Consider the following 24,637-nt stretch of genomic DNA (forward strand, 5'->3'; position numbering starts at 1 on the left):
GAAGACCATGATGAATCTAGGGAACTCGAGAGTGTGAAATTTCTCGTGTATTTGCTAATTGTTTATGTGGTTATGTTTCAGTATGATGGTGACACGTCATGGGGCAAAGGGTTCAGGATCGGGATTTGGTTCGGGCATGAGCACAAAACCGATTGATGAGAGGCTACGCGAGTTCATTGCATCTGAGGTTACTAGAGTCATCCTTGATGCGACCTCGATGATGTTTGGGTCGATCAAGAAGGGTATCATCGAGCTAATGGAGGATCGCCTTCGAATCTTTAGGGCCGATCTGGCCGCTAGCCAGTCTGGGGCCCGCACTCTCTCCTTCAAGGATTTTAAGGGATGTGGGGCACCAGATTCCTTTGGGGTGAAGCACCTCATTGCAGCTGGGCATTGGATAGATGACATTGAGTGTGTCCAGATGACGAGCTTCTGCCCTGAGGGGTCAAATGTGAGGTTTGCTACGGGATGTTTGAGGGAGCGAGCTTGAGATTGGTGGGAGCAGGTTGGCTTATGATTATATGAAGTTAACACGTATGTTTGGTTTTTTGAAAATGACTATTAAATCGTGCATAAATATATCTATCCAAAAGTATCCACATCGCCTAGTAGACTAAAGTGGGATGCACCTGAGACTTCTATATGGATGCACCTAGTAGACTAAAAGGTGAACCTGACCCGTTTAAGAACGTGGGTCCCCTTGATGGCTATCAAAAATAGTGGTCTTGTTATGGTTTTAGAATGTAACAAGAATGTTTATTTGTATGTTACTTAGAGAGATAGGATAAAATGCTTCTTTTTATGTTACGAATAGGTTATTTTGTTGATTTTCTTTGCATTTAATATTATATCTAATCTTAAATCAACGTAAGAAATAAAAAAAACTATAAAAAAAAAAAAAAAGTTAACGTGGCGTCTCATATTATAGTCACAATTTGTGTACCTTACGAACGAAATTAATATTATGATTTTATTATATATTTTACAAAATAACAAAAAATGATTTCACTTAAAATATGGAGGGTCGGCCAAAGGGAGCCAACCCTATGAGTTTCCACAAATTATGTCGGCCATATGTCTTGATATCCATACGGCACTCACCATTAATAGGTAAGCGTGGCATATTTAGCCAACCGACCCTTTTAGTTTTTAAAAGTTACACCTTCCCCCTTCTTATACTCTCCTCCACCTACCAAACTTTCATCTTCCACTCGATGTGGGACAATCACCCCAAAATTACAAACCATCAAATATGGAAAATTATAACCTTCTAGTCGATGCGAGACAAACAACCAAAAGAAAACATTTTTATATTCGAAGTTTGATAGTGATTTTAGGATTTTACAAGTTAGGATTTAGGAATATGAAACTTGAATAACAAAATCCTCATTGTAATATGAAATTAGTATATAATAAAATGAAGAGGTTAATAAGTAATAACACAAACACAAACACAAACACAAACACAAACACGTTTCAAATTCTAGGAATTAATGTAACACATTGGTTGTGCTTGTAGATAATAAGAATCTTTGTATTTTCTGACTCCGCCTATATGAATCCCATTTTGAATCCAATCTTCTCGATGTATCCAAGCATCTCGAACGAAATCGATCACCCCCAATATCTACATAAAATAAGTGTAAGCATTTATACAGAACATGATAACCTTTGTACTGTGTTTGATATGCATTGGACTAGGACAGTGGACACAGACCGATAGTAATAGGACAAAACTAGTAACTTTTTATCCCATTAAAAGAAACGGGATGTGGACTTGTTTTCAATCTCTTGTCGGTGAAAAAGACATAAATACCCTCATCATCGAAAATAGAAAGGTGGAGTTTTGACTTACAGCTCCGCCTCGCCATGCAACAAAGGACGGATTGGTTCTTGATTGTAGGACCTATTCAAGAAACACAAATTTTGCATAAGAAAAAATAAATGTAAAACCTTTTGGCTAATTTTCTCTATTAGAATTAAAAAATAATAATAATAATAACCTCAACGGTATCAATTGCTTCATTTGAGGGAATCGCATGTAAAACTCTGCAAAATAAATACATCTCTTATATTTTTAATCTAGTAAAGTAATTGAAGTTTTGAAAATAGAAAGTAATAACTCCAAACCTCTCCTCTACAGCAGAAATAAGACCAGTTGTCAAAGCCACTCCACCAATCTACAATATTAAAAAACATCTCATTGGTTAAAATTTAAAAATACAATTTTTTTTTTCTAAGCTCATTAAATTAACATACAAAATTGCTCCAAAATTACAATTGGGAATAGAACTCACTAATTGCATGCTACAAAACAACTTTCTTTGAAGATCTATACGCCCTGTTGAAAGAATACTCTTTGAAATTGCTTCTGCAAGCCCAATATTATCTTCTTTTTTCTGTTGGTTTGATGAATACGGATAATTATCCCACATCTGTAACGGATTATTCACACCTGGATATGATCCATCTGAGATATGCCACGTGTCCTCTAACATATCCTCATAATCTTTAAACCTACACAACAACAACAACAAAAATAAATAATAATATTAAATCAAATCATTTTTTCACTACAAAATGGATACAAAGTTAACACTCACCATGAACGAGGTGGAGGTGGATAAACATCTGGAACCAAAAGTGTTGGATAGAAAAGTCCCATTGGCGCCACCTATTATTATTATATTATTATACATAATTAATAAATAAATAAATAATAACTAACTTTATCGTTTACAGTAATACAGAACAGAGACTTATATTGTGTTTGGCATGCATTGGACTAGAACTGATATTGATGTCAATCAGACAAAATTACAATTTTTTGTCTCATCCAAAAAGATAGGAAATGGACTCGCTCTGATCTCTCGTTTGTACAAAAGACGTGAATGCCCTCTTCGTCCTCGTTAAAACTAGCCCTAGAAGGCTTTCTAGGGCTATTCTCGACGGTGAGGATGAGAAGGGCGATTACGTCTTTTGCACAGACGAAAGATCGAGAGCGAGTCCATGTCCCACCTTTCTGGACGAGACAAGAAATTTGTAATTTTGTCTCGTTGACATCAGTATCAGTCAGAGTCCAATGCATGTCAAACACAGTACAACAAACAGATAAAAAAAAAAGGTTCCGTACATTAAGAGCGGTGAGCCTTGTTTTATGAGATCCAGGTGGCAAGCCGTCTTCATATGAATGAACCACCCCAACAGCTTCAACCTCACCCTCCTTTTGTAATTTTCACCGTTTTATAAAATTAGAAAGTGAACTATTATTAATTTTTTAAAATAATTATTTATTTTAAATGATCTCTCACATATATTTGGCAATAAGATTCTTTGAGTCTGTTCAGCATTAATAAATCTATCGGCTTTGTAAGAGGATCTGTGCGAACTGGTGGCCATGTTTGATGGTGCCTCTGAGTCCACAAAAGACATCTTGATACATCCTGAAAATGTTATATTTACACTTAAGCCACTCACATTCAGATAAATTACAGATTTGGTCCCTGTGGTATCCGTTTTTTTTTCAGATTTGGTCCAAGGGCAAAAAAAAAAAAAACATTTGATCAGTTAGATTTAACAATACATGAAACATTGAAATAAGGACCTAAACTGAAAAAGTTTTATTTTTGGACTAAACATGGTTAATATCATAAAACTACAGGGACTGTTTTTGTAATATATTAATTATATCTGAAAATAGAATTCAAAATTTCAAACCTCTCCACCAAAACGTAATGTGATCTGTGTATGAGGGAGAGCAACTCCATCCTGACAACAACAATAAATAAAAATTGAAAGTCAAATAATTAAATTTCTTTTGAGTTCCAAATTATGCAAATTATTAAATTCTACAAAAAAAATTAAATTTTTTTTGCACCTCAACACAAATAACTGATGTGACCTGAGCACCAATATTCACAACACATGCTGTTGATAATCCATTTCCAAACACTGCAGCAAGACCTTCCTGAATTAATAAGTTAAAGAAAATTGGTATTATTTTTTAAGTTTTTAACAAAAACTAAAAAATAAAAAAAATAAAAAATTACCTGGTGGACTACAGCTGAGCTGAATCGCAAGTCTCGTAATACAATAGATAATATTTCCTTGATTTCTGAAAAAATATAAACCAAAATAAGAGTTAAATTGTAGTTTTTGTTGTTTAAAACTTTAAATCATAATCATAAATCAATAAAAAGAAAATATAAAAGATTAAAAACATGATTACCTCGATTGTCAAATGTTTCAGGTACTACAATAAGAGCACAATACATGTTTCTTTCACTTTGAGGAATATGTAGTTTTTCAATCAATATCCAATCCCAAATAGCTTCTATGTCTTCAACTACCTATAAAACAAATTTTTTTTAAAAAAAACAGATGGAAATTAACAAAAACTAAAAATTCCAAATCTTTTTTTTTACTAAATGACCAAAATACCCTTCTGAGTACCTGTTGCATGGAGTAATGTTGAGAAATATTAAAATGTCCTCTACGTATAGGACGCCTTAAGCAATAAGGTTCAGTAGGAGATATTCTCATAGCTTCTTCACCACACACAAACTCCCTGTACCTGCACTCACTTGATTCTGGCTCCTGCTTCTCACCTTCTAGAAGCTCATTCTTCTCTAATGAACTTTCTGGCAAGGGCAAATCGGTAATTTTCTGGGATACATCAGTCCATGTCAAGGCACTCTCTTTCTTACTGTTTTGTTGAGATAATACATCAACACGACCAGTCTAAAGATAATAAAAATATATAATAAAAAAAAAATTAGATTGATTATATTGATAATAATGTGTAGAATCTTATCAAATAGTAAGGAAGTGTTACCTTTCGTGAGTAAGAGTTGTTTACTACTTCTTCATCAAGAAATGGTATCTTTAATAAGGATGCTATCTACAACAAGAGAAACATCTTCAAAAAACATGAACATAGATTTATAAATGAATAAAAAAAACTTACAATGTCATAGGCTTTCTCCCTCTCTGCATGTTGGGATGTTGTAACTTGAGAATTAAGCATCTGGTAAGTTCATCACATCACAAGAAATTAACTGGAAAGACAATGATGGATAATAGAATATAGGTATTAAGTTTAAGAACCCTAGGAGTACAAAATCTAACCTGATCTTGCACGTTTCTTCTGGGTGATTGATTAGATCCTGTAGTACGACGAGCAATGCAATGAGGAATACTGAATGGGGCATCCTGTTGAGCTAATCCAATTCGTACATTTCCAGACCCTAGAATAAAAAGCAAAATTTTCGTATATTTTGGGTAGAAGATGAGAAACTAAAGTGTTATAATGAAGTTTTTTCAAAGACGAAAGAAAATCCCTTCCATTGATGAATTGGGCATAAATCAATAGCGGGATTGGAGTCAAATTTTAGTTTGGGCGAGAAAGTTGAACCGCTTTGGACAAGTGCCAAGAGTGAATAGATTAATAGAAAGTATCAGTGTTGATGATTACAGAAAAAATCATAAAAATCTTACGGAAATACGTACAGATTATGGTTTAGAAAGGTAATTACCTGGATTGATGACAACTAGATTAGAGCCACGGTCGGCGAGGAGGTGTGAAGGGATTACTGATTTGGAGTAATCCTGCATAGGAATTGAAATTGAAAATTTAAGAATTGGAACAGATAATGAGTAACGAAGAAGAAGAAGAAGAAGAAGAAGAAAAAGATGATAGAAAAGGGCGTGTTCTTCCTTTTACCATGGAGGACTGCAATTAGAGTATACCAGTGCCGCTTGTTCTTATCAGTAGCAATCTGGGTTAGTAAAGGGAATGTTATAGGAAGTTCTTCCGAATCGTTGAACCTCCATCTGGTTAACATGGTGACAAACTATATAAAATATTTAAACTAAATAAATATTCTGGTGAAGGTTTTTTTTTTCTTTTCTTTTTAACTTCCCATTGTAATCTAAAATAGTAGATTTTTATTTGATTAAAATGGTTTTAAAAACTAAAATAGATGTTTGTTACATATATATCATAAAGTCTTTCTTACATGATTGATCATTTTTATGAGTCGGGTTTGATAAGTATAATGAAATGTTGTCTTTTCAATAATTTAAAATCGGTATTGACTGTTTTGAAATCTGTTTGGACATTCATCAAAAAACCAATGATTTTGTTTCATTCTTACAACAATGATTTTTTGTTCCACTCTTACAACTTTGTCAAAACACCTAATTAGAAAACTGTTTGGATCTTCGTTGAAAATCCATCATCGGACATTAGAACTCACAATTAAATTTGTTACATAACACATCTCCTATGTCATCATTTAAATATTGTATGTGTCCTGACTTGTGCCTTACCCTAATGCACAAGAAAAACTTCATTAATCGTTCACAAGTTCAATCAAACTTGTCTTAAATTTAGATTTGAAAACTCATTCTGCACCCTGATAACATGTCCCTTAGCATGGGCCAGGAGTTGTACTCAACCACGCTAAAGGTTCTTCAAGGCAAACTGCTAGACCAAGCTACTCCCAGCGTAGCTGCCCTGACGAAGTCTCGCGCTCGCGGACATCCCTTCAAAGTCGGGCGTCCGCACAAAAGGACCAACCTTGCAGCGGGCGCCTTCCACCCCGCGACAAACCTAACGACTCCAAACAACAAGGAGTATGCTTAGAGAATTACCACCTAAACCAATCGTTGGTTATGGCACAACGAGGAGCACGATTAACCAATCAAGGCATTGGATCCTGTCGGACCTGACGGCCTTGTCCTACGTACGGACTAGCAGGAGGTCTTAGTATAAATGTAACGTCCCAAAAATACCGAGTAAAAAATTCATTTTAAATAAGTTAAAGTCATTAATTCATTGTTCCAAAAGACGATTAGAGTCAAAGTATTATCAAAACATCAGAGTAATTTGTAAACATTCAGCGCAGAATAAAACTCCAGAGGATGCAGTACGATTAAGTCGAACCCTTCCTTTTGGAAATGGAAATACCTAAAACCATAAACATAAACTGTAATCACAAAGCTTAGTGAGTTCCCAAAGTACCACATACCATACATACATATCATACTAAAACATGTAACGAGTCTATTTCACCCATGAGTCCCTTCCGAATTTCTGAGTCCCTTCCGATTTGCTGAGTCCCTTCCGACTTGTTGAGTCCCTTCCAACTCTTCAGTATCTTTCAAACGGTACGAGTCTATTCACCCCTATAGCTAAGCATATGATCATACTAGTAAGAGTCACAAAGACATCAAGCACATACAAGCATATCAGTAAGTGTCACGAAGACCACTACTATCCTACAACATAATCCAGTGGGTCGGTATTGGTGCCTTCGATCCACAAGTACAATAAGGAGACTCACCTCATAGTTTGAAAAGAATAGTTACACCAATCACTGCTCCAAAAGCCATCTTTACTGGTTACCAGTAAAATTAACAGGAACCTAAATCTCAACTACTATATAAATTACCCAATATGCCTTTAGGTCAAATTTAAAAAGTCAAAAAGTCAAAGGATGTCAACACAAAATGAGTACGCCTAGCATACTCAGACACTATGTTGAACGTAGTAAATCCCTTCCTAATTACGAGGCTCCAGCCTGGTACGCTCAAGGTACTACCAGGTACACCCAACGTGTTGGTTTTTGATACGAAATATAAGTTTGTTTTTCACACAAACCGGCAACGAAGACTTTAAAAAAACAAGTTTATTTTTAGTTCATAACAAACCAGACCATCATGGATCTATTTATAGAGGTTAGAATGAAATAAAAACAACCATGGGATGTTTTAGACATAACCTTTGAAGCTTTTGAACCCACTTGCTTTTTGGGTGTTGATGAAGATGTAAAGATCAAAGAACATGATCTTCTCTACAAGTATCCACCATCAAGATTAAGGCACTTGGAATGCTTGTTCCTCCTTGTATAAAGTACTTTTTAAGCCTTTAAGTGCTTAACTCAAATAAGCACTAAAGGAGAAGCACTTTGAACCACCAAAGACTTGAATGATCTACAAAAGAAAAACAAGAGAAGTAGCTCCATGCTACTTACGGTTTTGGTGAGAAGAAAGGAAGAAGAAGATAGTGTTTTTCTTGTTCCAAATTCAAGCCTCATGCGTCTTTTATATAGACCATGGAAGGTAATGGTTTTACGTTAAAATAATATAAAGTAAACTCCTATTTTCAAGAAGCATGGGTAAGACATGGAGGTTGACAAGAAACCTCCATAATATTATATATATATATATATATATATATATATATATATATATATATATATATATATATATATATTTAGGCCATGCCTCTCATAAGAGGATGGATTCTTTATTTTTTATAAACTCCAAGTTTATAAAATATAAACTTTGTCTTTAGGTAAAAGAAAAAAGAATCCATCTAGTCCAAAATATTATGTATGACTTATTAATTCATACCATATGAAATAATAACTAGTTATACTCTCTTATAACTAATATTTTCATAAAACAATAATTATTCCCTAATTAAAATACAATAATCGATATTATTTATTAATAATCACGTTAATAATAAATTGTAACACCCAAGATCAGAAAGTCCAAGAAAAGGAAAGAAACCTTAAGTCAAGGAGTGGACTCGTCAAGCCCAGGGAGGAACTCGACGAGTCGGAGCGGGATCCGGGGGATCGAGTAAGTGACCAACTCGGCGAGTCGGCTCGTGAACTCGACGAGTTGGGTCTGAACGAGGAAACCCTAATTTCGGGACTTGGTACCCTATTTAAGCATCTTGTTCTCTTCCCTAGGGCTCATTTGCGGCCCTATAGTCCAGAACCAGAAACCCTAAGCCTCCATTGTTGCTCATTCAAGCTTTCTTGCCATTTTGGGTGATTTGAAGGAAGAAGGAAGAAGGCACACATTGGGGATTCAAGAATTGGCAGTAGATCCAGAGTTTGTGAGGTCTTCCAGAGCATTTGAAGGTAATGAGTCGCTACCTTCCCTCTTTTGCATATAGATCAACCTTTATCATGGGATTTGGGGCTTTTAGGACAAGTTTATGAACCATTTCGAGTTAGAAGCCCAGATCTGAAGTTGCTACTTCAGATCTATGTGTATCTTGGCCTAGAGAATCATAAAGCATCAGTCTATGGGTTGATTGTTGAGCCCCTTTGTCTCAAACCCTATTTTATAGTGATTTGAGCCTAGATCTCGTTAGCTACATGTAAAGTTTGCCACTTTACGTAAGGAATAGGCTTTAGAAGAGTGGATCTACAGTTTGGAGTCCATGCATGACTCAAAAGTCCTCTGCATGTATGTAGATCTGAATGGACTCGGCGAGTCCTTCGAGTGGACTCGGCGAGTAGCATGAAGATGAGGAGGAACTCGACGAGTGGGATGAACAACTCGTCGATTCGGATGAAGTTAGGCATGAACTCGGCGAGTTGGAAGAACAACTCGACGAGTTGGTTGAAGATTGCCTTGGGCTCAGCGAGTCTATTCTTGGACTCGGCGAGTCAGGTCGCGAAACCCCAAACCCTTCGAGTTGAAACTCGAATCAGTGAGTCGGGTGGAGACTCAACGAGTTGGACAGGTCAGGACTCGGAAATAGTTGGACTTGGCGAGTCATGGACTGACTCGGCGAGTCGAGTCGCGAATAGAAGGATCCTGAGCATATAAACTCGGCGAGTCAGTAGGTGGACTCGGCGAGTAGGGTTGACCTGGAAGGTTGAATTTGACCAGGATTTTGACCTTGACCAGAGTTGACTTAGTTGACTTTTAGAGGACTGTCAAACTAAGTGTCACATTGATATTGATAGCTCGGAGAGCTAGAGGAGCAGCGGCTCAGGGGATTGTCGAGTAGCAGCCAGAGGATTATCAGCAGAGCTCAGCAGTTCAGGTGAGTTTCCTTCCAGTAGGAACGGGTCTAAGGCCACAATGTCGGCCCGTTTAGCTAGCAGTAGTTTCCGGATTTTAGTCCGATGCAGTAATTAGTATGTTTGATGCCTTCGTGGCTCAGACAGGATTTATGTGTTATGTGTTCTGGGCTACGGCCCGATGCAGTATGCAGTATATGTGTGCTCATGCTAGTTGATATGTTTATGTTATGTTCTGTTCAGTTAGTTCCGGACTTCGGTCCGATGCAGGGGACAAGGTCCCAGTTAGTTAGTCCGGACTTCGGTCCGATGCAGGGGGCAAGGCCCCAGTTAGTCCGGACTTCGGTCCGATGCAGGAGACAAGGTCCCAGTCAGTTAGTCCGGACTTCGGTCCGATGCAGGGGGCAAGGCCCCAGTTAGTCCGGACTTTGGTCCGATGCAGGGGACAAGGTCCCAGTCAGTTTCCGGACTTCGGTCTGATGCAGGGGGCAAGGCCCCAGTTAGTCCGGACCTCGGTCCGATGCAGTGGGCAAGGCCCAGTATGTGTTTTATATGTTATTGTATGGTATGTGGTAGTTTGGGGGAGCTCACTAAGCTTTGTGCTTACGGTTTTCAGTTTTGGTTTCAAGTACTCAGTTTTCAAAAGAGGAGCTCGGAGAGATTGCAGTGCACACACCATAGTCAGTTAGCCTGGGAAATGTTTTACTCTGATAATGAGATTATGTTTTGAATCTAATACTCGAAAGTTATGTTACGACTTATGATACATTTTTATAAATATAGTTTTAGTAATGTTTTAAAAAGAAATTTATAGTTATGATTTTTGGGTCGTTACATAAATATACAAAATGTACCAACTTGATAAAGGTGTGACCATATATGTAATGCCCCGATTCTGGTATGTTATTTAAATGTTATTCTTTTTTGAGTTTCAAGAAGGACTCGACGAGTCAGCAGCCCGACTCGTCGAGTAGAGACGAGATTTTGAGCATGTGTAAGTGGGCGACTAGACGAGTCCACATTCGGGACTCGGCGAGTCCATCAGCCTGGATGAACCCTAAATCTCTGGTTTTGTACCGTATTTAAACAATTCTTTGGGCATTCAGTAGCCTCCCTCACCCATAGAAAAGCCTCATACGAAAACCCTAGCCACCCTTATCATTTTGGTGTGATTTTCTCACTTTGTGAAGTTGTGGTTCATTTGTGGAATAGAAGAAGAGAAGAGAAGAGGAGGAATCAAAGGAGAAGCAAGTAGATCCGAGTTTTTGGTGGTATCACAGTCTTCTTTGAGGTATCAAGCTCAAACCTTTGTCATTCCTCAATTAGATCTCTTGTTTGGCTTGTTTTTTTTATCATTTTTGGCTTGGTAGTAGTATTGAAAGCATGTGTTGTCGAATAGCCTTCAAATCAATCTATGTTTGAGCTACAGAAGCTCAGATCTTCTGCCTTTATGGAACCCTTTTTGCATGAACACCCTAGATCTACTCTTTTAGTGCATTTTGAGCCTTTAAACCCGCATTGATGCCTATATACACATAAAGTTGGAAACTTTACGTGTTAATCAAGCTTTAGGAACCCAGATCTATAAGTTGTATGAAATGGATTTGAGCAGAATCAACGGAGTAGTGTTTGCCTGCAACCGACTTGGCGAGTTGTTCTTCAGACTCGGCGAGTCGAGTCGCGAGTCCCCGATTTTTCCCCTTTTATGTGTTATGCCGAGCGGAACCAGTGAGTTATAGGTGGACTCAGTGAGTCGGAGATCGGACTAATTCATGGAGGGACTCGGCGAGTCCAATGCATTCTTCATACCTCAAGAACAGACTCGACGAGTTGTTCATACAACTCAACGAGTCACAGCCAGAGTGTTCATGTGATGAAGGAGAGCTCGACGAGTTGTTCATACAACTCGGTGAGTCGGATGCAGATTGACTGAGTGTTAGTATCGAAGAGGAACTCGTCGAGTCTATGCCAAACTCGACGAGTAGTAGCGAGCAGAAACGAGAAATGAGATTAGGGACTCGACGAGTTGGCGGCCCAACTCGATGAGTCAGGTCAACTACATGTTGACTTTGACCAAGAGGATGAATTTGACCAGGGGTAAAATAGTCATTTTACCCTCAGTATAGTTATCAGTAATTGATTGAGTGTACTTATGGAAATTATAGCCGGGGAGATACCAGAGCAGCAGGAGATAGTTTCCCGAGCAGTTCATTCAGCAGCCAGATTATGAGGTGAGTTTCCTTCCAGTAGGAACAGGTCTACGGCCACAATGCTGGCCCGTTTAGTTAGCAGCAGTTTCCGGACTTCGGTCTGATGCAGTAGTTAGTATGTCTGATGCCTTCGTGGCTCAGACAGGATTTATGTGTTATGTGTTCCGGGCTACGGCCCGATGCAGTATGCAGTATATGTGTCTATGCGAGTTGATATATTTATGCTATGTTATGTTTAGTTTGTTCCGGGCTTCGGTCTGATGCAGTTTCCGGACTTCGGTCCGATGCAGGGGGCAAGGCCCCAGACAGTTCCGGACTTCGGTCTGATGCAATTAGTTTCGGACTTCGGTCCGATGTAGAGGGCAATGCCCTGGTTAGTTCCAGACTTCGGTCCAATGCAGTTTCCGAACTTCGGTCCGATGCAATGGGCAGGGACCAGTAGTTGTTTATATGTTTGTATGGTATGTGGTAGTTTGGGGGAGCTCACTAAGCTTCGTGCTTACGATTTTCAGTTTTGGTTTTAGGTACTTCCGTTAACAAAGGGAAGAGCTCCGGATGATGGCATCACACACACTACAGCTTCAGTTTTTATTCCTTGGAGATTGTTTAGTTTTACCTTAGATGTGATTTGATACAGTTTTTATCATGATACTTGTTTTTGGTTTGAGATTTTGACGTTTGGTTTTTATGAGATAATTTTCAGTATATGATTTTTAGTAGTGTTAAAACGAAAAAATTTTGGGTCGTATTTTGGGTTGTTACAAGTTGGTATCAGAGCCTTGGTTTGAGGGATTCGGATACACTTTCGGGTGTGTCTGAACTCAAACTAAGGAAATGGTAAAATATTTTCAAAAGAAAAACATTTTTGAAAAAGAACTTAGAAAGAAAAAGAGTTTGATAAAGAGAAAAGGGTGTGGTGCATGCGATCAGCCGAGCTCAAGTAAGTACTCCCAAATTACCCATACAAGTCTATATTACGATTATCCGTTTCAGTTTCAATAGAACAACATGCTAGAATAGGACTAAGGATCTAGGAAGATGCCTTATGTGCCTGCTATATGTGCTTCAGCTTAATGAGATTTGTATGCTAGTATTGAGTAGACAGCAACAGGATAGCTTGTTTAGGTTACGCCTGATAGTATGAGCTCAGTATTGTATGCTAGTACAGTTTCTCATTATGAGGATAAAATTGCTTGAGTAGTTTCCCGTTTCCAAATGTTGCTTACTTCGTGCTTTGTGGGACTCCGAGTAATGGGAGTTAGCCATTATGTGGATACATCACATCATATGTGATCAAGGTTGAATAATCTCAGAGTGTTGGATTTGGCCCTACTGCGCAGCTCTTGTTTGAGTCCAACCGTTGTAGGGACGAGTCTTTTACTCGAAGGATTATCTGAGCCTCGTCACATGTGATGGTATTAAGGTGATGACTAATTGGCATTACAAGGAGGCCTTCAGCAGCTGAGGACTGGTTTGGTTGAGTCAGAGATTTCCCTAGGGCAAGCCTAGGATGATAGAGATCAGCAGCAATAGTAATGGCTTGGTGGAGTCAAGGCGGTTCTTGAGGAGAGTACGAATAGATGTGGAAGGTAGTAGGGGCCCATACTACTGGAAGCAGAGGATCCGTACTTGAATTGAGGAAGGCTGAGATGAGACCGGAAGACCTGTAGTAGTAGTAGTGATCCCTCGAGATATATCCGTGTTTCTGACGTTTATCGTAATGTGTTTTTCAGAATGGTGGTTTTGCGCCCTAGACCAGCAAGCGACAGTTCATGTGCCGGAGAGGGATCAGGATCAGGCTTGGGAGCCGAGCATCTAGATGAGCAGACCAGGGAGTTTCTCTCTTCAGAGATTACTCGTATCATACTTAAGCAGACTCCTATGATTTTCGGTTCGATCAAGGAGGGTATCCTAGAGCTGATGGATGAGAGGTTGGGCACTTTCCGTGCCGAGGTGGCGGCCATGATGGGGTCGTGCACGCTTACGTTTAGGGAGTTCCGAGCATGTGGAGCTCCATATTACCACGGGGCGCGGGACCCCATAGCGAGTACTAGATGGTTGGTGGATGTGGCCAACGCTTTCCGCACGAGCAGGTGTCCCTAGGGGGACAGGGTCAGATTGGCGGCCTATCTTCTGAAGGACAGGGTACGGGATTGGTGGGAGGAGGTCGGACATGCCATTAGAGATGACACAGCGTTAGATGCCATGACCTGGACTGAATTTACTACCAGGTTCAGAGCTGAGTTCTCTCCGGTTATTGAGGTGCAACAGTTAGCCAGGGAGTTTCAGGACCTCACCCAGACTACAGAGACAGTAGTGGAGATTACCGCCAAGTTCAGGGAGAGGGCACTTCTCGTTCCTTAGTACGCAGCTGATGAGGAAATGAAGAAGGCTCGTTATCATGAGATGCTGCGAAGTGATATCCGTCAGTTTGTGAGCCGGTCTAGCTGTAAAAAACTGGATTACATGATTGCTAGGGCTTGGGAGAGATAGATTGACCTCGAGATGGAGAAGAAGAGGAAGTCGGAGGCGACTTCGGGTACAGGGAGTTTGGGCAAAAAGCCCAAGGTTTCAGATCACAGATCCAGAAGTCAGCAGAGCCACGGTCGGTGTGGCAAGTGTGGGAGATTGCACGACGGGGCGTGCAAGGCAAGGAGTTCCGGCTACTACAAGTGCGGTCGGACTGGGCATATGAGCAGAGATTGTACAACCAATACTACCGCCATTGCGACATCAGATCTGATTTGCTTCCAGTGCAATCAGAGGGGACATAAAAATTCCCAGTGTCCGAGTTTAGCTGCTGCGGGGAAGGTGTTAGCATCTGCCCCCTGCTACCTTGAGGATTACAGACGGCCGTCAGGGCCAAGTTGAGATGCCAACGGCAAAGAGTAGGGCTTTTCAACTGATAGCAGAGGAGGCGCGAGCGACTCCTGACGTGGTAACGGGTATATATTTTCCCCTTATCTCTGCTTTTATTATTGATTGTTTCTTATGGATATATGTTTTGTATAGGGTCGTTCTCAGTGAACGACATTTCAGCTACAATATTGTTTGATTTGGGGGCTACCCGATCATTCGTCTCTCTTGCGCCTAGCAAGAGGTTTAGCAGAGCTCCAGGGGAGCTAGATTGTCCACTTGAGATCGAGATAGCAGCTGACAGGATCGTTAGGTTTACGAGAGTGCACAGAGGACATTCCCTACAGTTATTCGATGAGCAGTTTCCGGTGGAATTGGTCCCTATTCCCCTGCAAGGGAATAAGGTCATAGTAGGCATGGATTGGCTGAGCCTCAATGGGGAGGTGATAGATTATGAGCTGCAGTTAGTGAGGGTTCGTGCTCCCAGTGGGGAAGAGTTAATGATTCAGGGCGAGAGGCCACAGCGCGGACCAGTTCTGTGTTCAGCAGCGAGAGTGAGGCGCTATTTCCAGCAGGGTTGCGTCGGTTATATTGCCTATGTTTTAGATGCCTGGGAGAAGGGCAAGACGACAGTTGACGATGTTCCGGTAGTACGAGATTACCCAGATGTATTTCCAGAGGAGTTTCCTGGAATACCTTCAGAGAGACAGGTCGAGTTTGGGATTGACCTGATCCCTGGTGCGGCTCCGATAGCCAGGACACCGTATCGGTTGACTCCCCCAGAGATGCAGGAGTTGTCTACGTAGCTGCATGAGCTGCTAGACAAAGGTTTTATCAGGCCGATCAGTTCGCCCTGGGGAGCACCGATTTTGTTCGTAAAGAAGAAGGACGGGTCGCACCGCATGTGCATAGATTACCGGGAGTTAAATAAGGTAACGATGAAGAATCGTTACCCACTTCCGAGGATAGATGATTTGTTTGATCAGCTGCAGGGGGCGTCTTGGTTTTCCAAGATCGATTTACGCTCCGGGTACCATCAGATGCGAGTCAGAGATGAGGACGTGCAGAAGACCGCTTTCAGGACCCGATATGGTCATTATGAGTTTGTGGTGATGTCGTTTGGGCTCACCAATCCTCTAGTCGCGTTCATGGATCTCATGAACTGCGTTTGTAGGCCGTTGTTGGATCGGTCGGTGATAGTATTTATTGATGACATCTTAGTTTATTCCAAGACTCAGGAGCAGCGCGGGGAGCACCTGAGAGAGGTGCTAGAGATTTTGAGGAGGGAGAGACTTTTCGCAAAGTTCTCCAAGTGCGAGTTCTAGTTGCGCGAGGTGCAGTTCCCTTGGACACCTCGTCAACCAGAAGGGTATTTTGGTAGATCCGGCCAAGATAGAGGTTGTGATGCAGTGGGAGGTCCCGGGATCTCCATCTGAGATTCGGAGCTTCCTAGGTTTGGCAGGGTACTACAGGAGGTTCATTCAGGATTTCTCCAAGATAGCAGTACGGCTCACCCGACTGACTAAGAAGTCGGTGGTGTTTCGTTGGGGGCCTGAGCAGCAGGCAGCATTCGAGACCCTCAGAAAGAGATTGTGCGAGGCACCGATCGTTACCCTGCCAGAGGGAGTAGAGGATTTTGTAGTCTATTGTGATGCTTCGATCACATGTATGGGAGCAGTGTTGATGCAGCGAGGCCGTATGATAGCTTACGCTTTGAGACAGTTGAAGCCTCACGAGGCTAACTATCCTACATATGATTTAGAGCTGTAGGCAGTGGTGTTTTCCCTCAATATTTGGAGACACTACCTCTATGGGGTCTGTTGTACCATTTACACAGATCACAAGAGCTTGAGGTACCTCATGGATCAGTCGAATCTGAACATGGGGCAGAGGCGATGGTTAGATGTGTTAAAGGATTATGATTTTGAGATCCTTTATCACCCAGGAAAGGCCAACTTAGTGGCCGACGCCCTGAGCCGCAAGGCGGCAACGGCCCCGATCAGGGACATATGTTTGAGGATGACAATAATAGCTCCATTATTGGAGAAGATCAGAGAGGCTCAGGTCGAGGGCCTCAAGGAGGAGAGACAAAAGTGTGAGAGGATTATGGGCCGAGTAGCTTCCTTCGACTATGATAGTTGAGGATTGTTGACCCTTCATGGGAGAGTATGGGTACCGTACTGGGGTGGAGTACGGCAAGTGTTGATGGACGAGGCTCATAAGTCCCGATTTTCCATCCATCCAGGGGCAACGAAGATGTATAGGGATCTTCGACCCGACTATTGGTGGCCCTGCATGAAGCGGGATGTCGCCTGGTATGTGGAGAGGTGCCTGACCTGCAGGAAGGTCAAGGCGGGGCACCAAAGGCCCCACGGCAAGATGCAGCCGTTAGACATTCCAGTGTGGAAATGGGAAGATATCACCATGGATTTCATCACCAAGCTTCCCAGGACTGCACGTGGAATGGAATCGATTTGGGTTATTGTGGATCGGTTGACGAAGAGTGCTCATTTTATACCGATCCAGGAGAGCATATCGGCGGAGAAGCTAGCCGACATCTATGTGCGAGAGGTTGTCGCACGGCATGGAGTGCCTGTTTCGGTGGTGTCAGACCGAGATGTCTGTTTTACTTCCAGATTCTGGAAGCGGTTTCACGACGAGATGGGTACTCGTCTCCATTTCAGCACCGCTTTCCACCCTCAGACGGACGGGCATGCATCCTAGATTTTGGTGGCAGTTGGGATACGTATCTTCCATTAGCGGAATTTTCGTATAACAATAGTTACCATGCGAGTATTGACCGTCCTCCTTTCGAGATGTTCTACGGGAGGAAGTGCAGGACCCCGATTTGTTAGGGCGAGGTCGGTCAGCATGTCATTGGGAGCACCGAAGTGGTGCTCAAGACGACAGAGTTGATCCAGCAGGTTCGTAGTAGAATGCAGGCTGCACAAAGTCGCCATAAGAGTTACGCCGATAGGAGACGTTCAGACTAGGAGTTTCAGGTGGGCTACATGGTCCTCATGAAGGTATCACCCTGGAAGGGTGTCATCAGATTCAGAAAGAGGGGCAAGCTGGGCCCCAGGTTCATCGGTCCTTTAAGGGTTTTGGCCCAGGTGGGTCGCATTGCTTATCGGTTGGATCTTCCGGCAGAGCTTGGCCAGATCCACAACACTTTCCATGTTTCCCAGTTGAGGAAGTGTTTGGTGGACGAGTCAGCAGTTGTACCCTTGGAAGATATTCAGGTTGATAGCAACCTGAATTATATTGAGAGACCGGTAGCGATCTTGGATCGAAAGACGAAGACCTTGAGGAACAAGGTGGTTTAGTTGGTAAAGGTGCAGTGGCATCACCGGAAAGGGTCTGAGTGGACGTGGGAGGCAGAGGAGGAGATGAGGGAGCACTACCCAGAGTTGTTTCCAGATGCAGCAGTAGCAACAGACTTCAAGGACGAAGTCTGAGACAAGTGGGGGAGAGTTGTAACACCCCGATTATGGTATGTTATTTAAATGTTATTCTTTTTCGAGTTTCAAGAGGGACTTAACGAGTCAGCAGCCCGACTCGTCGAGTAGAGACGGGATTTCGAGCACGTGTAAGTGGACGACTCGACGAGTACACATTCGGGACTCGGCGAGTCCATCAGTCTAGATGAAACCCTAAATCCCTGGGTTTGTACCCTATTTAAACAACTCTTTGGGCATTCAGTAGCCTCCCTCACCCACAGAAAAGCCTCATACGAAAACCCTAGCCACCCTTATCGTTTTGGTGTGATTTTCTCACTTTGTGAAGTTGTGGTTCATTTGTGGAATAGAAGAAGAGAAGAGAAGAGGAGGAATCAAGGGAGAAGCAAGTAGATCCGAGTTTTTGGTGGTATCACAGTCTTCTTTGAGGTATCAAGCTTAAACCTTTGTCATTCCTCAATTAGATCTCTTGTTTGGCTTGTTTTTTTTTTTATCATTTTTGGCTTGGTAGTAGTATTGAAAGCATGTGTTATCGAATAGCCTTCAGATCAATCTATGTTTGAGCTCCAGAAGCTTAGATCTTCTGCCTTTATGGAACCCTTTTTGCATGAACACCCTAGATCTACTCTTTTAGTGCATTTTGAGCCTTTAAACCCGCATTGATGCCTATATACACGTAAACTTGGAAACTTTACGTGTTAATCAAGCTTTAGGAACCCAGATCTATAAGTTGTATGCAATGGATTTGAGCAGAATCAACGGAGTAGTGATTGCATGCAAGCGACTCAGCGAGTTGTTCTTCAGACTCGGCGAGTCGAGTCGCGAGTCCCCGATTTCTTCCCCTTTTATGTGTTATGCCGAGCGAAACCAGTGAGTTATAGGTGGACTCAGTGAGTCGGAGATTTGACTCATTCATGGAGGGACTCGGCAAGTCAATGCCCTGACTCAACGAGTCCAAGGCAATCTTCATACGTCAAGAACAGACTCGACGAGTTGTTCATACAACTCGGCGATTCACAGCCAGAGTGTTCATGTGATGAAGGAGAGCTCGACGAGTTATTCATACAACTCAGCGAGTCGGATGCAGATTGACTGAGTGTTAGTATCGAAGAGGAACTCGTCGAGTCTATGCCAAACTCGACGAGTAGTGGCGAGCAAAAACGAGAAATGAGAGTAGGGACTCGACGAGTTGGCGGCCCAACTCGACGAGTCAGGTCAACTGCATGTTGACTTTGACCAAGAGGTTGACTTTGACTAGGGGTAATATAGACATTTTACCCTCAGTATAGTTATCAGTAATTGATTGAGTGTACTTATGGAAATTGTAGCCGGGGAGATACCAGAGCAGCAGGAGACAGTTTCCCGAGTAGTTCATTCAGCAGCCAGATTACGAGGTGAGTTTCCTTCCAGTAGGAACAGGTCTACGGCCACAATGTTGGCTCGTTTAGTTAGCAGCAGTTTCCGGACTTCGGTACGATGCAGTAGTTAGTATGTCTGATGCCTTCGTGGCTCAGACAAGATTTATGTGTTATGTGTTCCGGGCTACGGCCCGATGCAGTATGCAGTATATGTGTCTATGCGAGTTGATATATTTATGCTATGCTATGTTCAGTTAGTTCCAGACTTCGGTCTGATGCAGTTTCCAGACTTCGGTCCGATGTAGGGGCAAGGCCCCAGACAGTTCCGGACTTCGGTCCGATGCAGTTAGTTCCGGACTTCAGTCCGATGCAGTTTCCGGACTTCGGTCTGATGCAGAGGGAAATGCCCTGGTTAGTTCCAGACTTCGGTCCGATGCAGTTTTCGGACTTCGGTCCGATGCGGTGGGCAGGGCCCAGTAGTTGTTTATATGTTTGTATGGTATGTGGTAGTTTGGGGGAGCTCACTAAGCTTCGTGCTTACGGTTTTCAGTTTTGGTTTCAGGTACTTCCGCTAACAAAGGGAAGAGCTCCGGATGATGGCATCGCAAACACCACAACTTTAGTTTTTATTCCTAGGAGATTGTTTAGTTTTACCTTAGATGTGATTTGATACAGTTTTTATCATGATACTTGTTTTTGGTTTGAGATATTGATGTATGGTTTTTATGAGATAATTTTCAGTATATGATTTTTAGTAGTGTTAAAACGAAAAAAATTTGGGTCGTATTTTGGGTTGTTACACTATAGGATCATATATTATTTGCAATATCACTCCATAATGATTATTGGGCATATAGATTCAACAATCTCCCACTTGCACAAGATTCATTATAGACTGACATAGACATGAGCTGACGTCTAGCAACGGGCTACTGTTGGGATATTTATTATGTTGTGTCAATTTTGTTATGCTTGTAATTAGTCTTTATTATTAGCAGACTGGGCCTGTCCATCGATCATTATGAGCTAGGGTTAGACTATAAATATTACATGCATGTATTGTATTAGGGTTAATCGTTTTGTGATTCCCTACCGTGCCTTTACAGAGAAGTTTTTCATCGAGCTCTTCTAAGGCATTGATTTTAATCATTCAACACAACTTCGATAATTGCTTTTGTTGTTTGATTTACATTACTGTTGAGAATCTATCGATCAATTATTATTTGTTTTAACACGTGGTATCATAACAGGAGATTGTGTAAACCATACACAATTCTTTGTCGAGTGTTATTAGGGTTTTTCACTTTTATTGGATCTATTCTTGTCGTCTTCATCGTTTTCATTGATTGTAGACGTTGGATCTTGATCCTTATTTTGCCCTAAAATCGATTTTAGTTTTACACATCTGATTCTTTATGGTTTTTAGTGAATCAACAACATGTAACACGAAGATCCACACACTCTATCTTTCAATCTTTCTAGCAACATCAGATCTACAACCAGAATCCCTATCCTCTTCCCACGAGACTATGTAGTCTGGGCTTTACACTTTGAAGAATGCGTTTTAGGTATCGAAGACCATGGAACAACAATCTGGAAAGCCGTGACAGAGGGAACTTTCATGCACATGGGAACTAGGAGAGTCATCAAAACTCAAGCATAATATAATGCTCTTCTTATTGACATTAAAGACATCCCTCGGGATGAAAAGGATAAATTTCTAAGCAACGTCAAGGCAATGAGAATTATCAGGTTCGCCCTACCTCCAGACACGTTTCGCCAGGTGAGTTCTTGGCAAAAATCATTTGGCCAAAGAGTGCATGTTGAGAAGAATGAGTGAGAAGAAAGACGAAGAAGATGATGAAGCTTACTATCTCAGAAAGATAGAGGAGCTTAGAAAGAAGAAAAACATTGGTAATGTTAAGCCTGCTTTAATTGTGCAGGAAGATGTTGATGAGTTTGGAAGAGTTGAAGTCTGGTCAACCGATTCAGAGGATGAAGAAGTTCGCAAGCCTACACATGGAGAGTGTTTCGTAGCAAAGTCCGAAGTCCCTAAGTACGAGGGGAAATGTTTGATGGTTCGCAATGATGTACCGGATCAAAGAGGATATGCAACCGACAACGGCAATGCTTCTGACAACTGTTTTGCTGCGAGACCTGTCCTTGAGCAGATCAGTGAGTGCGAGAAAGTGATCAGCAAGGTACACTCTATTCTTGAGACTCTTAATATTCATGTCTCTCGGTACGAAACTGAATTAGATGATTTAAAATTTATTGTTTCCACTTTTAGTGATAACTTAAAAAGAATGTGTTTAAGTAATTCTAACTTAACTGATCAAATCAGCAGGGTTACAAACAAGAGTGAAGAGAGACGAATGTGGATTGAAAAGTTGGAGTTAGAGCTGTCTAGGTCTAGGGATGATATGATTTATTTGCAACGAGACAATTTAGGGCTTTTGAAACAACAAAATATTTTATGTTTGATTGTTAAACGTCTTTATTTTAATATTACTCGGCTGCATCTTGATTGTGAAATAGGAAATAATATACACAAAATGATTTTGACCTTTCTCGAACTGAAAAAGGACGAAATCGATGCATACTGCTACAAAAGCAAATCCATTGTTTCCTCTGGCGATGTCACAGATTCTTACAAAATTAGGCTAGACAAAATTGAAGCTTACATACGGTCCAAAGAACATAAGGATATGCTGAAAAAAAATTGAGTGAAAAAGATAAAGGGCAAATTAAATCTGATACTGTACCGAAATTTGACACATTTTGCACTAAATTGAGTTCAGAAAATACTCTTGATGTTGAAAATGTATTTGAATTTGATGATGAAAGTGGCATTAATGAAATTTATGTGGAGGATAAGATTGATTGCTCTGAAATTTTATAAAGTGAACCTGAACCAAAGAAAAATCTGATTTCTAAATATTTAGTTGAGTATGTTCGTATTCTGAAAATAAAGGTTCAAAGGTTTTAAAAGAAAAGGCAACAGTTTTTCTGAAAGTTCAAATCGTTCCGAATCAGGTTTTTCTGAAAGTTTTTATGAAAAGGCCCACGTTATAATATTGGATTACCCTTGGGCATACAACCTCTCGATTGGATTACCCCTGGCTACAATCTCCCGAATGGATTGCCCTGGCCCACAATATCTCGACTAGATTGCCCTGGGTTTGTTGGCTTATAACACAAAATAGTACCGTCTCAACCCAACCGCCCTATGGCGACATATGCAACAGATAAATAATAACCACCAAGTACAAGTAATCATACAAATTCACAAGTCTAACATATCACTATAGCATAGAAATATCTTATACCCAAGGATACATGACATAATCTAGTGGCCTGACATTGGTGCCTACGACCTATGAATACAGTGAGGATAACTCACCTCGAAGTCTAGAAGATATCTGAAATGATCATAGATCCAAATATCGGCTCTACAGGTCACCTATACAACAAATAGGGACCAAGTCTTAATCTATAACTCAAAATGCTCCATTTGATCTAAAGTCAAACTTGATCAAAGTCAACAGTCAACAGTCAAAAAGTCAAAACTCCAAATCAATAAATCTCCAAGTCGTGCCCATCCATCGGCCACGTTGTGGCAGCATAGAGACAAAAATGACGGGTCCTTACCCAATCGCCACGTCGTGGCAACCCAAGGTCATGCCTTGGGGACTGGTCTGAACAACTTAACATATTAAGTTGTTTTCCAATGATTCTACGAGCTCCAAGGCTCAAATCTAGTTCATCCCAAGGTCTTGATGGATAAAGTTTCCAACTTTATCCATTAAGACATCTCAATAAGTCAAAACTCTAAGTCTTTAGAGGCAACTCAAGACATGCAAACACCCATTAAGCACTTAATCAATTAAAGTTACTCGTTCAATGTTTCTAGAAGGGTTTCCTACACTTAATGGACCATAAAAATCATAGCTTTATGGATATGCGTGTCCAATGCATGTCCCTTCCATTTTAGGTCAAAACATGACAATTATTAACTCAAAGCTTGAGCATGGGACCAAAACTCCAAGGATCCTTAGATCGGAAACAAATAACACTAAGATGACCACAAGGATCCATAAAGTTGCCAACTTTATGGAATCCAACCTTTCAAACTCTCACACCATGAAGATTAAGGGACAAAAGGGCTAGATCTAGAAGTTGGTAGCATAAAAATCAGATCTTGAGGACTTACAAGGTCCAGAAAGCATGTACAAGGAGGATGGGGAGAGTTACTTGTTGAAACAAAGCTCAAGGGCACCTTTTTTCTTTTTCAAAAAACCACCACACACCACAAAAGCTCAAGAGTTAGCAATGGAGGCTAGGGTTTGCTTATGGAGACTGAGGGAGAGTGTTAGAGGTTGGGGGTAGACAACCCTTGCTATCACATACCTTAAATAAGGGCATAAATCCCGAAACTAGGGTTTGTCATTAAACAGCGGCCACGCCGTGGCAAATAGATTGCCACACCATGACACTTACTTAGCCTTCACAAAATCACTTGCCATGGCCATGTTGTGGAACTCATTCACCACGCTTGGCCACCAAAAATTCAAAACTTGAAACATTAATACATTTTAAGAGAAACATGTCCAAAGCTTGGTATTACATTATGGCTAAAAAATCATTAGAATCACTTAGGAATCAAGTAATTATTCATGTTTAGCTTCCAACCACATCCCAAGTATGAATTCATGATTATGAACATACTTTACGATGAATATGGTCTAATTAAGTAGTTAAGCATCTAATAAATCCCATATCCAAAGTTCCACAAGATTCTCTTATTTCCTTGAGTTTATGAATCCCTCAAGGATTTCTTGCAACAAGCCACATCCATGAAATACTTTTTTAAAAACTAAAAGTTGAAAATGTTTTTTTTTACCTTCTAAACAGTCTCGCTT

The 24,637-nt window shown here is 41.0% G+C and overlaps 1 protein-coding gene and 1 non-coding gene across 2 annotated transcripts; both read right to left on the reverse strand.

Moving 5' to 3' along the window:
* Positions 1–1,017: 1,017 nt before the first annotated feature.
* Positions 1,018–1,145, reverse strand: LOC145096506 (U11 spliceosomal RNA). Its single transcript, XR_013703911.1, has one exon. It is a non-coding gene; the product is annotated as a U11 spliceosomal RNA (small nuclear RNA).
* A 241-nt stretch (positions 1,146–1,386) lies between these two features.
* ARP9 (actin-related protein 9) lies at positions 1,387–5,853 on the reverse strand. The gene is made up of 18 exons (XM_079032158.1): positions 5,723–5,853; positions 5,535–5,607; positions 5,128–5,246; positions 4,967–5,026; positions 4,835–4,900; positions 4,453–4,740; positions 4,229–4,349; positions 4,050–4,114; positions 3,878–3,967; positions 3,718–3,768; positions 3,312–3,443; positions 3,134–3,223; positions 2,604–2,674; positions 2,298–2,517; positions 2,131–2,180; positions 2,004–2,049; positions 1,856–1,906; positions 1,387–1,627 (listed from the first exon to the last, which is right to left on the reverse strand). Exons 1-18 carry the CDS (start codon positions 5,723–5,725, stop codon positions 1,484–1,486), a joined length of 1,740 nt encoding a protein of 579 aa, XP_078888284.1. The 5' UTR covers positions 5,726–5,853; the 3' UTR covers positions 1,387–1,483.
* Between the last annotated feature and the right edge of the window lie 18,784 nt (positions 5,854–24,637).

This window comes from Lactuca serriola, chromosome 3 (genome assembly GCF_051521515.1).
Source record: "Lactuca serriola cultivar US96UC23 chromosome 3, Lser_US96UC23_V15, whole genome shotgun sequence".
Taxonomy (NCBI): domain Eukaryota; kingdom Viridiplantae; phylum Streptophyta; class Magnoliopsida; order Asterales; family Asteraceae; genus Lactuca; species Lactuca serriola.

Excerpts from the sequence above, each read along its gene's own strand:
- ARP9 (XM_079032158.1), bottom strand. Across the intron at positions 4,350-4,452 it reads AACATTACTCCATGCAACAG|GTAGTTGAAGACATAGAAGC; the intron begins GTACTCAGAAGG and ends TTTGTTTTATAG. Across the intron at positions 4,115-4,228 it reads TGAAACATTTGACAATCGAG|AAATCAAGGAAATATTATCT; the intron begins GTAATCATGTTT and ends ATATTTTTTCAG.